The 15,318-nt window shown below is 37.9% G+C and overlaps 1 protein-coding gene across 1 annotated transcript in view; it reads right to left on the reverse strand.

The window, feature by feature from the left end:
- Positions 1-15,318, reverse strand: part of LOC127568143 (WD repeat-containing protein 47-like) — a 44,669-nt gene that overhangs the window by 7,853 nt on the left and 21,498 nt on the right. The window contains 8 exon segments of the mRNA XM_052011521.1: positions 4,927-5,064; positions 5,067-5,095; positions 6,072-6,129; positions 6,132-6,228; positions 7,781-7,871; positions 8,885-9,130; positions 9,374-9,552; positions 13,814-13,946. Coding sequence (XP_051867481.1) covers positions 4,927-5,064; positions 5,067-5,095; positions 6,072-6,129; positions 6,132-6,228; positions 7,781-7,871; positions 8,885-9,130; positions 9,374-9,552; positions 13,814-13,946 — 971 coding nt within the window.

The following is a 15,318-nucleotide window of genomic DNA, read 5'->3' on the forward strand; positions in this document are numbered from 1 at the left end:
AGTTCCCTGAAAGTGGCAACACAGGTAGATAGGGTAGTGAAGAAGGCACATTGCATGCTTGCATTAACAGGACAGGGCATGGAATACAAGAGTTAGGCGCTATGTTGCGATTTTACAAAACACTGGTTAGGCCATACTTGGAGTATTATGTGCATTTCTGATCACTACACTATAAGGAAGGATGTAATTGTGCTGGAGAGAATGCAAAGGAGACTTATCAGGATGCTGCTTGGATTGGAGGATATTAGCTATGGGGAAAAGATTGGATAGGCTGGTCTCATTTTCCTGGAGTTAAGGGTGACCTGATAGAAGGTTATATGATTATGAGAGGCATAGATAAGGTAGATGGTCAAAATTTTCTTTCCCCCCCATGGTAGGGGTATCAAAAACAAAACAACATAGGTTTAAGATGGGAGGTAGGAGTTTTAAAGGAAATCTGAAGTGCAAGTTATTTACCTATTTACACAGAGTGGTTGATATCTGAAATGTATTGCCAGAGGGGGTGGTGGAATTGGATACAATTACTATATTTAAGAGGCATTTAGACAGACAAAAAGATTGGTATGGAGGTGGTAGGCAGGAGAACCCATTTCTGTGCTGTATAACTGTATGACTCTCATTTTAGACTTTTCAGTTCTCTATCCTCATAAATATGCCCAAAAGTTGCAATTTGAATGTGTCTCAAGCCTTACAATCTATTGACTTACGCAGAAGCTAAAACTTAAAATTAAATATAAATAAAACAAACAAAACTGCATTTTGGAAAGCAGAAAACAAATTTGCAAACACACTGCCAAGGGAGGTGGTGGAAGCAGATAGGATAGCAATATTTAAGAGGCATTTAGACAGGCACATGAACAGGCAGGGATGGAGGGACACGGACCACGTGCAGGCAGATGGGATTAGTTTAAATTGGTATCATGGTCAGCAAAGATATCATGGGCTGAAGGGCCTGTGTTGTATTGTTCGATGTTCCAAATTTAATAAATGCTCTTTTGCTTAGCTAAGATACAATTCTCTATGAAACATAAAGGAAACCTTTATGACCTGTCGAAGAACATGCTGTATCACATCGTTATGCATTCATTTGATTTCTCAACGAGTTAAGGTTGGGCTATATTAACTCATGGAGAAATACCATGGCAAACATTCTAGTATGAGCACGTGTACTACACTTCTAAATGACACTCACATAAATCACCAACTCGTGTATTCTTCCACATCAATCCACTGATGTTATGGAAAGTGAGATTCTGGCCTGGATCGCAACTTGATTATTCCCCCCACGGGAAGGGCAGGAAGAATGACACAATTGTCAATCTTATATTGTAGAAACTATTTTAAAGGGAAGCAACTATCAAGGAGGGAAAAACTTTGCTATCACAAGTGGTATGGACAATTAAAGAGGTCAGGGTACACTCCAAAAACATGAACACATCTGAGTTGGCATTTCAATGTAGTACTGGTATGGTGATGCACTGAAGCTGTGGTCTTTTGATGAGACCGAAGTATCTTGATCTCCACTCCTGGGTGGAGGAATCAAAAATTTTAAATCATAATTATTTGCTCTTTAGGAGGACTAATAAGTTGGAGAGTCCCGCAGATCCACACCAGATCCTCCAAAAGCTATTTGGATAGCTGTACTGCATATTTACTGATGACATCTAGAGCCTCTCTGAATGAGCTGGAGGCATAAACATTGAGAGGTTTGGCAACTATCTTACAACTGGGAGTGCGCCTATTTGCAGGTCAGATCCCAAATGGAAAGAGTCCACTGCCTTCTTGACGGGAAGAACAAAGATAGCTTTTCTTGAATGTCTAGGTAGGTGTTCTAAGTGTGACCATGAGGATCAACGAGAGCAAATTCTGCTTTGCTACCTCTGCTTTCATCAAACTTGAGAATACACAAATTATATTTTTTTATAAAATTCCAGAGATGCAGCTATTAAAAATCTTGCAGTTCCAATTTGAATATCCTCAAATATACACTTCTTCATCACTCATTTTATATGGGTAGCCTAAGCACACTCAGCACTCCCTGTTAAAGTGCAGAAATGAATAAAATTCATTAGGCTGGAAGATTAACTGCTGTGTGGTTTGAGTGGGCTCCTTCAAAGTGAATGCCCAACTCCTAGTCTTGTTGACTTATTCCATATTAGCACAAACCACCTGACCAACTAGAAAAAAAAATCAAAATTTGTCTAAATTTGTAGGTAATAGAAACTTTTCTTTGAGATATCAGCCTTGGGCTTTGCCTCCAGAGACAGAAAGTTGTGGCTTCAAATACCATGCTAGAGAGGTGAGCATGTCCAAGGCTGACAGTTCAGTTCATTACGGGGGAATGTCATAACATATGTAGTCTTCTGAGAGATGATAAATCAAGATGCAATTTGCTCTCTCAAGTGATGCAAAATATCTAATGCCACCATTCCAAAAAATATTTTTCTCTTAATTAAAACTGCAGATACAGCTCATCTAGTCAATATCCCATTGCCGTTGAGAGACTGTTACGGACAAATTATCTACCAGATTTCTTATATATTTATGAATGTTAGTTTGTGCCTTGGTGGTCACCTCAGCGTTCAGCATGATATAGTGTGTCTCAGAGGCCCCATTACGGCATGCGAGTCTCTGCTTTGCTTGCTGCACATGAAGGCAGAGAGCTGAGAAAATTGCTTGCTTATCTCCGGGCCCTCCCTTCAGCTAACCGAGCATCCTGTTTCTCGACTCTTCCAATGCTCTTTTCAACAGTCAGCCTCCAGATGTTCCAACTATCAGCTGCTATCCTCCAGTTGTCTGTGGCAATGTCATATCTCCCTTGCAACTATCCTTTGCAGAGACATGGATGTCCAGCATGACCATGATCCTGTGGCCAGTTCACTATAAAGAATATCCTTGGAAACATAGCATAATTCATTATGTGAACCTGGTTAACCTGCTACAAACTCTATTGGCTTAGTAATGAAGGCATGTCGATGGCACATGCTCGTACCTATAAGATGGCAATCTTGTCTTGCCAGGATATGCCACAGCAATGATGGCAGAAAATGCTAAGCCTTTTCTCATGCTCACTACTGTTGAAGTAGGTGACAGGGACACAGACTGGAGAGACTCTTAGTTTCTCCTTCAGGTTATTGTTAGTTTACATACTCATGCTCAGCATGACATTTGCATTTCAAAAACAGTTGTCATGTTGAGACACATGAAATGACAGATTGCCAGTGATCGTGAAGACTAGATCTACTAAGCTGTAAACAACCTTTAGTAATATATTAACAATGCTAATTAATGGTGAAATGAGCATATCCTGGGTTGTGACATTTGTCTTCCTGATGGTCAATCTGAACTCTTTACTGAGAGTCTGTCCATTAGCTGGTGACACGTTGCATGGGATTCCAATGGAGTCTTCTGGCATAGACCAAACCCCACTTAGGTCCTGGGACATTTTTGTCTTGGCTCACAAGTACTATGGCTTCCCCAAGCTTCTTACGATGATAGAAACAAACATTTTTGTATAGTTAACTTATGACATATTCGGCATTCTGTTTCAATATGCATTTTCAACAAACATTTGTGCTTGGCATTAATTTGGTCTTTGAGAAAAACAAAGTATTCTTTTTCTTCACTGCCCTCGCTGAAGCATTTATCCAATGTATATAAAAAGATGTCACACAATAAAATTAGTGTTTCTGGTTGAATTTAAAAGCTACATATTAAATTTACTACCACCTCTTATAAATGAAATGCATCAAAAATTCTAAATCATCAATCTTTGGGGGGAATTAATATCCAAGGCTTTTTACACAAGATTTGCCTGAAGTTATGTAAATTTTAACAAGCACAAAAATTATGGCGTGACTCACAAAAATTCAGACATACTATTTCCCATACGGTGTTTGCCAGGCTGATTCATGGAGGTAAACTGGGACTATGATGCTGGCTTCCCTATTCCTCTCTTAAACTTGGACAGAGGGAGCTGTTGCAGTGCATCAACATACAGTATAATCGACAGACTGGTGATTTCACAGACTTTGGTTGCAGGGTTATCATCTGCATCTGTATAGATTATAACATCAGAGACTCAGTTGAACGTAGTGACTGATAAATAGGGTTGATGTGGGGAGAGATCATAAGAGAATGCAAGCACACATTTGGTCTTAAGAGGCTATTGGCTATTAATTATCATCTTAGACTTCTCCCATCCAATCCCACCCCTTCAACCAACAGTGCCTATGTATCAACATCCAAGTCCATTATCAAATTGCATGTCTACAAGTGCCTGAAAGAATCAGGGAGAGGATGTTCCAGTTTTTTGGATATTGCCTAGATAAAAGCCATGGCTGATTTCACTAGTATCCTGCATATTATCAACAGCTTGATGCAAGATGGGAACGAACTCTCAGGCAGACCACAACTAACATGGGTATTAAATAAAGACTGATCCCAAACATTGTAGAATTGACCTCTACCCAGAATGGGACAAGCATAGTATGGGATTAACTGACAGCATTTCTTTGCGAGCACAACGCCCTAGCTGGGGGGCAAGCAACTGCTGATATTAAGACTACTGTAAACAACTCTAAGACTTCTGCCAATGCTTCATTAGACCACCTTCCAGAACTACAACATTTCCAAACAATTTCCCAACTTTGTACAAAAACCACAGCCCATATCATAGTTCATCTTGGTTTCTAAGCAAAAAGAAGTCAAATACATGACTTTGTTACTTCCATTCTTCTGCAGGTTCTTGCATATTTTGTTCATCGTGTTATACCATTAAAACACTGGCTTTTAATTTCAACATAATTAGCAGAAAATGAAATTAAACCTTGCTAACATGCAAGGACATAATAAGTTAACAGCATTTTCCATTCCAAAGTAAAAAAAGGAACCACTTCAATCACACAAAATTCCACTCCAACGTACCTGTAGCATTGCATGTCTCTGCACTAAACGGCAGCACTTTCACATATTTGTCATTTGATCCAGTTGCTAACAGTTGTCCACACTTACTCCAGGCCACACAATAAATTGAACCTTTGTGGTGCTTGTTCCTTTTAAATTTACTAGAGGTTGCTTAGGTGAACTGTATGCACTATAAATGGTGGGATGATGCAAGGAAATAAAAGTAGGAAAATGGTTTTAAAAACATTTTTAAGTGACAGATACTATCATTACAATTCTGCCCTCCCACAAATTCCAAGTGAAAAAAAAAACAATTTGCACTCATTATTTCACATTTCATGTAAATTAGTTCTCTCATAACAGTGATTTACAGGTCAGATCACTGGTCAAGATAAGAACTTACAAAAGATTAATAGCCAAGGAAATTAAAATATACGTAAATAGTATGTATATATGTAGATAGTTTTACTATTGGTTAATAAAGCTCAGTACATGAAAATTCAATTGGACCTTGCCTCAGAAATCTATAAAGTTTAAGATTTTCAGTTATTTTTATAACAGATCTAGATTGGAAATAAGCTTGATTGCACTAGACAAACTGCAAGTATGGAGGCACACTAAATCACCAATGGTAACTTTGGAATTGTAATTTTAATGTCTGCATGCATGGAATGACTGAAGTCACTGTCAGCATCACAGATGAATGACAACAGTTTTTGGTATCATCACTGCCACACACAAAGAAAAAAATCAGGGCAGATGTCATTCCTGAAACCACACAAATTGTGGAGTGGAAATGAAAAGAAACAGTGGCACAATAACGGATGGACATTAGCACCATCACCATTCAAGGCACAGTTTACTAGAACAGGATACCATTAAAAAATCCCAATGACCAAAATTGCCATTCCAACTTTGGTTGGCAGAATTATCTGGGGTCAGCTGAGAGAGGAATTTGAGACAAACATCTTTAGCAGTTCATTAATTCACAAGGCTGCCATGACAAACAAAAGTGCTTTGGTTCACTGCAGACCTCAAGTATATGACCTGCCCTTTCCCTCAATTTGTTATCAGCTGAACAGAAACTTAATAGAAACATAGGTTGGACCTGCATTACTTTAACAAATTAATTTCTTAATATTTTCACAAATTAATTGTGTTGTTACCTTGGGTCAATAATGTCTGGGTACGCACAAACTCGCAAGGTTTTGGTATTTGAACCACTGCATAGAGTGTTCCACTTGGATGGAATGCTACTGCTCTTATGGCTTGAGTATCTTCAAGAGTATTAATGGCAATGAACTGCTTTTTGGATCTATCTTCCTATTCGTGCAATAAAAACACAAATGCACATTTAGGCTTCTAAAATAAACACAATCTATGCAAAGCTTTATACACGTGATATCAAAAAACAGATTCGTACCAGATTAATTGAGATAAGGTTTATGCATTTAAAAAATTCTAACAGTGCTCATAAGGATTTAACTCATCTTGGATTAGGAGGTTTCAGTTTTATTGTTAGATAATTCAAGCTTTCTTTTTGGTCAATGAGATGCTCAAAGTACATAAAAATCCATACAGTGAGCACTACTTGGAATGGCATGATGCCCACTCTGCACCCACACAAGGATATCTCGCATACACAAGATCAAAGACCAAGAGTATAGGTAGTAAAGAAATGTTCAATAGAGATACTACTCAAGTTTAATAAGCTAAATAACAATTTATTGACATACAACAATGGCAAGTGCTCTACTGCTTCCTTGCTCGGATGTTGCTTCCTTGCTCAGATGTTTCAAGAAAGCTTTGCATGGTCACGAGTAGTGGGAATGATTATGGCTCCCAGGGACAGCTTGATTCTTTAAGAACCCCATTAACGAACTGAGCTAATTGGTCATGGGAATCCACAATAAATAGACTTTTCTTTAAAATGGAGCCTGCACAACAGAAAGATACTTAAGGAATTCCAAAGCCAAATGGGTAAACATAAATTGGCCCATGGAGCTGAAGGGAAAAGGGATATTAAATAAAATGGTACAGATGATACACAAAAGAAAATAAACTTGGGAAAAATTGAGGCAAGAGAGATAAAGTCAGCCATTGCATTTATGTTTTTTTTAAATGGACAAAGTCATCCTGATCTGGGAGGAAGCAGTAAAACTGGTGTCACTGAATATCTAAAACAGGCTGTAGGTTGTGTGGAACGGTCCATAGCCTTGTAGGTTATGGCTCCTCAAGTGTTTATCCAGGTCCTTTTTAAATACAGCAAGATTTTCACTAATTTTTCAGGCAACCATTTCCGAACTCCACCACCAAATGAATATTTTTTTCTTCAACTCTCCTCTAATACTTTTATTGTCCTCTCTGCTAAAATCCACTATAGAGGCCTTTTTAAATTTTATACTCATCAATTAAATCTCCCCTAAGTGGCCTTTGACCTCAAGAAAATATCCAGCATAGAAAGTCTGACTCATAACAGTAATTCTCCAGCCTCAACAATATTTTTGCAAGAGAGAACAGTCAGGGCAAGAAGGAAAATGTCTGTGGGGTTAGAGAAAGAATGCTTAAGGCTAAATTAGGGCATTTACAGTATTAGGAAAGAAACCTGAAATTTTGATATCTTGGAAACCAAAGAAACCCATTAAGGAATAGCAGTTCTTAGATAAGAGAGGGAGATAGATAGATGACCATATTTTCTGAAGCTACAGAAATCCATCGGTATACAAAAAAAAAATTAGGGAAGTGTTTGGATTATGAATAAACATGCAATTGCTTCCATGAACGATTTGCTTGTGAGAAAATCTTTGTTAGCCTACAATAGGAAGCAGGAACCAACCAATTCTACCATTAATAAAATTACACAAATGAACCGTACCTCTTCATACTTTGTGCCACTTCCACCGACGGAAACGTTTTCTGCCATTGGTGGGCTTATTGTAAGATCTGTTGAAGCAGAAGAATCTGCCCTATATAAAAAAAAGCAAAATGTTTTAGTTAATTACATTAGAACCTGGTTACATAACATTAGCCCAATGGAACAGATCTACATGTGCTGGGTTTGGACTGGATCTACGTTTTGCCAAAATATTCTGATTTGGGTCAAGTCATGCCACGTTGTGCCATGCTGTACTAGTTCAGTGAGGCTCAGCATCAGCAACACAGCTAGAAAAACAGTCAGGGAGCAAACAAGGGACTTGACCCAGAAGGGGGACAGTTATTTTCCAATGTCAATTCCAAGTTTGATTTTGTAGTCAGCAAGAGATTGAATGCAGAACATTGCCTGGGATTGGGGAACACTTTCCTGAGCATCCCTCCTCCTTCACCCCCATCCCTCCACAGTTCTTTTATATTTATGATCACATTCAGGTGACCCCATGTTACGGTCGTTCGGGTAATGGACATTCGTCCTTACAGAATTCACAAATCATGACCCAAAAATTAGAGATGTGGAATAAAATTCATTTTTACCGAATTTGTCAGGGAAAAAAAAGCAAATTTTTTTTTCTCCAACTCAGGTTCCTGATGCATGTGTTAGGGAAAATCACAATACAGGCCATTTTTTAGCAATGCAACCCCCTTGTAATGTGGGGGGTCGCTGTATAGTTTAAAAAAATAATTTAACCATTCAGATTAAGGGTGATTGTGATGTATTAAACAACAGTGAATCAGCTGGAACAGCATGTTAAGTCAATTGGTTTGGAGCCAACATTTTCAGTAATGTTACTATTCTTCTAAAGTTAATTGAGAGAAAGAACATATTAACATTCCAATATGCCATAGTGCAAATCCCCTCATTTTTCATTGTTAGAAGCGCTGCCTCAGTATTTGCCAGATTAAAAAGCAACATTTATTCCATAGATTATTGTAAATGTTTTAGTACATTGCAATTATACTTAACTATGAGACTTCCAGTAGAATCTAACATGACATAATTTCATCTAATGCACAGCTTCTGTTAGCAACAACATAAACATCTTACTTAGAAAAGAATGAAGATGTCTCAGAATAAGGAAATGCATTTCCTGTGTTGGGTTTAATTGGAGTACTTGTGCCATCAGATAATCCTGAATTTTGCTGATGAACTTCAAGAGGTGTTACAAAATTGGTAGCTGAAGAGTCATTTTGCATACTTGGCTGGTTTCCATTACATTGTTGATTAGCAGACTGTGCCTCTGTGCTAACATTGTCCATTCCTAGATTCAGTTCTTCCAGTTTTTGCATTGATCTGATAATAAAAACAAAGTTAAATCACATCATCAACTTCATCAAATACATTGCAATCTAAACAAAATTCTACTACATACGTTTGTTAAATTTCAGATATGGCTCTTCTTTAAAAACATATTCACAATATATTCTCAGGAACACATGGCACAACATACTAAGTGTGTGGTGAAACAGATTACTTTTAGGAGGGCAAGAAAAATAACATCAACACAGCCATATTTGTACCAGAGTTACAAATTACCTGCTGAGGAACTGCTCTGTGAGGTTCTGTTGCTGGGCTGCTCCATCTTCTTCATTGACTCCTCCTTCCAATAACATCTGCTGGTATAGTTGTCTTTGTTGTTCCTTTTGCTCCAGATGCTGTTGGTAGCGCATTCGCTGTCGACAGTACTCCTGAAATTGATCTGTAGATTCCCTCAGCTGAGATTAAACAAAATTACATCTAAAATTATTTGAATTTATTATAACCCTGGCTATAACTGAAATTTTGTTTTCCATTTCAGTCAAATCAGCATAATTGTGTGAATATTTTGATCTGTCAAGAAATTTATCTTGTAGCTTTATATCATGTTCAAGTTTATTGTCATAGGCACACATACACAGGGTATAAATGTTACACATCATTTTTTGTTTGACCATATGGCAATACCATTGCTACTTCTGTTCTGGTTAATAATCCAATGGTAATGCGAGATCAGAAAATACAATCTCTGAAAAGTACTGGATCATTAAACTTCAAGCCAATGGGTACTTAAGAACAGCCCAGACAACAGGAAAGTTAATATTTATTAAATCTTTTGATAGGGATCTTTTTTTTTTCTGTAAAGAGTTGCCTGTAATCTAGCAGATAACAGCAGCATAGTATTTGCCAGTTCTAAAGCTGATACCCTTACAATACATAATTCAGAACACATACAATGATTCTGCCTACTCTTGAACTGTATGAAGTAATATGTTGTGTGTTATAATAAGGACACTTTGCTAAAGACATGCCAATACTTCAGTTTTTAAAACATTAAAAAATTTAAGGCAATGATGTTATAAAGACATTTATAACAGCATTGCCTTAAAATGCTGTTTCGATTATAAAGACATTTTGAACCATTTGATCTTCAAAATTGAATTAACAGAACAGATCATGCAATATTAAGCAGCTTGAGACAGTCAAAGGATAAGCAACTGCACCACCATCTTCAAGGTGGATTTAATTAATTAACTCTAGCTCAGGTTAGCACAACACTTAAGAGCAGTTTCAGGTGATTAAAGTCAACAGTAACATAGTGTAGCGGTTGCTACTGCGAAATAAAACAAGACGCTAGTCGGAGGATTGTCGAACAAGAACTGGTTTATTTTCCCGCCTTGCGCGGGCCCTTTAAGGGAGACTGTTCCCGCCCAATTCAACCGGCAATGACGTAAGTACTACGTCATCAAGACTTTACCGCGCGTGGGTTCTCCCCGTCGCTCAGGAAAGACGAGGCCCGCCGCCATCTTGGGCCTCGTCGCTCCGACGCCGCTCGACCCGACTGCTGAGCCGGTTCGACCGACTAAACGGTGAGTTGCCACAATAGCCATAATTAAGAACAAACAGAAATCAGTCCCATCTGTCCTTTCTCCCAAATTGCATGAAGCTAACTATCAGTTTTAATTTAAGCTACAACAAATTATTTTCTTTCGTGACCACACCAACACAATGAAAGGAGCTGACAATGTCGTTCTCAGTCACAAGATCCTAACATTATGGCAACCAGATTTATGACTAATTCAGACTTAGCTTCCTGAACTGGTAGCCTCTCCTCTAAAAAGAAACCTTGGAGGTACTTGTGAAAACTACAGCTTCTGTCACCTGACTCTTAAGTGGCATTCTTTGGAAAAGAAAATCAACAAATTCCGCTTTGGTTAAAACCAGAAATAAAGATGGGAAGGCCAATTATTCACAATGTGGCTTGCATTTCTAATTCAAGCATAATATTTTTTTTGTCAAAATATAGAATATGATCCTCAAAAAATTGCATATTTGATAATGAAAAAGCAAAATGTCACAACATGTTATTTTTTAATAGCACCTTTTTTGAACATGGTTACTGAGGAAAAGAAATGAAACATCACAAATCCATTTAAACTGTTATGGCTCCTTACACGATTACCCACCAACACTACAAATGCAAATAATATGAATTCTCCCTGGCAGCAGCTCCTATACGAGTGCTGCTTCTGGAGGCTGAATCCATGGATAGCACACTTGAAGTGGTAGACTTTGTGAAAGCCATTGGTTTATCATTTGTGTGGTCATTTCTATGGTTCTACACAAACTTTTCATCTTTTGACCCATTCCAAATTGGCTTTACAGGAATCAAAACCATTTTTCTATGAAAATACGGCAGCTTTTTCACATTTTTTTTAATAATACTGTACTGCTATTCTTTAAAACCTTAAATCATTCATTTTTCCACCAGATCTGCCATCTCTGCTTCTGACCCATATCAAGGGCTGAATGAATGATTTGCTTTTAGCAGTTCAGTTTAACTGACATTCTAGCTATAATTCCATACTTGTGGCTCGAACTAAGATCTGTCAGCTTCAATACAACTTGATTTCCCCCATACTCGCAAAGAAAAAAAAGACAAAATACTCTCCTAAATAACCAGTTTTTAATTGGAAGCTCCATTAAAGATATTACAATCTTGAGAAAAGAATTTCAATGGATCAATGTGGCTATAATAAATTTCCTAATCTAATTTTAGCTCCATGTCACGTTATTTGATGTTTTGTGATGCTATTGTAAATTTGCAATAAATTAGATGAATTTAAGGATCAGAATTAATCCAAACTCACAAACTTAGAATAGCAAGCACTAGAAAGATCTTAAGTACTGGCCTCCACTATAACATGTGACTTTGAATGTAATTAAGCCACCGAAAAGAACTGCATTTTACACTTGCATGCAGAAGTCAAACGCTTTTGAGACCTGCTTGTAATTTAATAAATTCATAAACTGTGCCATAAAATTAATAAACTAGATTAAAAGCCAAAATTCTGTGGACAATGGAATTCAGACATAAAAGCAGAACACTGGAAACAAATATGACACCATTTGCAGAGAAAGGCAGCACCACAGACTTGCCACAATTGTGGAGTATCAAACATTGATCTTATTCATACATTTTAGTGATGGACAAACATTTGGATCCCATTATATTCAATATCCCTATATCCTTCTATAATTTTCATAAGAGTCATAGAGTCGTAAAGCACGGAAAAAGGCCCTTTGGTCCATACCAACCAAGACGTATATTCAAGCTAATCCCATTTCCCACCCCTTGGCCCATATCCATCTAAGCTCTTGTCATCCATATATCTGTCCACATACTTCTTAAATATACCTGCTTCAACCACTTCCTCTCGCAGCTGGTTCCACATAATTTACCACCCACTGTATAAAAAAGTTGCCCCTCAGGTTCTTATTAAACCTTTCATCTCTAACCTTAAAATTATGTCCTTCAGATTTCAATTCCCCAACCCTGGAAAAAAGACCACTCACCTCATCTATGCCCCTCATGATTTCATATACATCTATGAAATCACCCCTCAGTCTCTTAAGCTCAAAGGAGTAAAGGTCCAGCCTCTCTAGCCTGTCCCTAAAACTTAGGCCCTTGAATCCTAGCAACATCCTTGTCAATATTCTTTGTACTCTTTCCAGTTTAATCACAACCTTCCTAAAACAGGGTGACCAAAACTGAACACAATATTCCAAGTGTGGCCTCACCAACATCTTGTACAATTGCAACATAACCTCCTAACTTCTATATTCAATGCCTTGACTGATGGAGGCCAGCATTCCAAAAGCTGTCTTCACTGTCCTATCTACCTGTTGCTTCATTTTAAGGGAATTATGCACCTGTACTCCAAAGTCCCTCTGTTCTACAACAGTAACCAGCACTGTCCCATTCAATGTAAATGTCATACCTTGATCTGTCCTTCCAAAATGTAATATTTTGCACTTATCTGAATTAAATTCCATTTGTCATTCCTCAGCCCACCTACCCAGCCTGTCAAGATCCCACTGCAATTCTTGATATTCCTCTTCACTGTCTACAATACCACATACTTTGGTCTCATCTACGAACTTACTAACTTTTCCTTGTATATTCTCATCCAAACTGTTAGGGTTGGGGTTAGGAATACAGATGACAAATTATAATGGGCCCAGCACCAACCCCTGGGGCAGACCAGTCACAGACCTCCAGTCTGAGAAACATCTTTCCACCATCACTCTGTTTCCTACCATCCAGCCACTTCTGTATCCAGTTACTTTACCCTTTCCAAAGGGAATCTCATCCAATGATATATGTCCTCCCAAACATAATTTTAAAAAAAATTCCTACTTTATCCATTCCTTCCAAAAGGAAGTAGTTTTCAGGCATCTTGGTCATACTCTTTCAAGGTCCTTCAATGATAATGTTTAATCAAAGCTGTACCAATTATCATTAACCTACACCCCTTACCCACATTCTATCAAACTTTCTTGTGACTAATTTGTTTTGCTCATATAATTTGGATACTTCTTTCCAAATGTGACCTCTCCAAGTATACAAATGCATAATGAACTTTGTAAATACAAAGAAAGTTGGATTAAGATTGAAAACAAAACTCTGAACTTTCACATAATGAATTTAATACTTACCTCATTCTTCTCCACTTTTGGGGTAGTTGAATTCGATGTTGCTTCTATCGAATTGCATAGGGATGCTTCATCCCGAACTGAGGTTTCACCACTACCAGTAGAATGCTGAGCTCTTGGCACTGGCGAATCTGTCCTATTAAGACATGGTGGAAATTTAGTGAGAAAAGGAAAAAGTAGCTTATTGAGCAAAATAGTAACCTCAAGGAAAAGCAACAAGGAGATAGACTTTTTCTCTTCTGATACATAGATTGCATATCGCACATACTTTCAAATCATAAGTAACAAGAAGAGTGGTCCTAATCTTGTAGTTGATGTGACAGTAAAGCATGTATATCTGCATGCAGAAATGCACAAACAAGCATACTGTTTTGCAGCCAAACTCAGTGCAATCACCAGAAATCAATGAATTGATCATAATCGTTTGTAAATACCAAAGGTTTAACTGTCTATTACCTTGAAACTAATGCTGTTTGAATAAATTCCAAGGTATCTTAAATGACATGGTATGCCATAATTACTGTTAAGCAAACTCACTTTACAAACTAATGTGGATTGCAATTTGCTCAAACATCAACTTTCTTTTTAAAAACAAGTGTCATATTGTTAGCTTCTATGTTAACTTTGTGTGATTTCTCTTTTACACTGAACTATCCTTGGATAGCAATTAAAACTATTCCTTTTCTTTCCTGATATGATTGAAAATTCTTCAAATTCTGCAAATCAGACAGTTTGGGGACTCGAGCTGCAGGAGAATCAGTTTTGGGCTCATTCAATGAGGTTTTCCTTAACATATGGATAATGACAAAGACTGCACGGATAATTGGCAATATGACCACAGTACCCTGGTAAAGAAAGCCATTGAAAGGAGCATAGTCACAGAACCAGATATGATAATCAAGAAAGCAGATACTCTACAGCCATAGAAAGAAATACAGAAGGCTGTGTTTCATGGCAAGGTTAAGAACATTTCCTCATGCCTACAAACTTGGAATAGGAGAGGGAGGATCCCATTGTCGTGGTCCACATGAGAATCAATATAATTAAAACTATATTGAATATCTGCTGAGAAAGTTGAAGCAGCTGGGGTTGAAACTACCATGCAGAACCTCACAGTTGACCTCTAGATTTTCATGGGACTTTGGTAACAGACTTGTGGAAATGGACAATAATTTTACTGGGAATAGTTGGTAGGGTGGCACAGGGAGTGCTGCAGGTATGATGCAGGTTTAGTCCTGACCTCTGGTGCTGTGTATGTAGAGTTTCCTTGCAACTGCCTGGGTTTCCCCCAGATTCTCCTATTTCCTCCCTCATACCAAAGACATGATGATTGTTAGGTTAATTAGCTGTGACAAATTGCCCCTGGTGTATGTGGAAGGAAGAAGAAATGGGGGGGGGGGGGGGGGGGTGCGAGTAGGCTTGTGTGAGAAGAGAACAGGTTACAGAGAAATAAGAGGAAATGAGATCACTCTGACAGCTGGCATAGACTTAACAGGCTGAATGGTCTA

This window comes from Pristis pectinata, chromosome 3 (assembly GCF_009764475.1).
Source record: "Pristis pectinata isolate sPriPec2 chromosome 3, sPriPec2.1.pri, whole genome shotgun sequence".
Lineage (NCBI taxonomy): Eukaryota > Metazoa > Chordata > Chondrichthyes > Rhinopristiformes > Pristidae > Pristis > Pristis pectinata.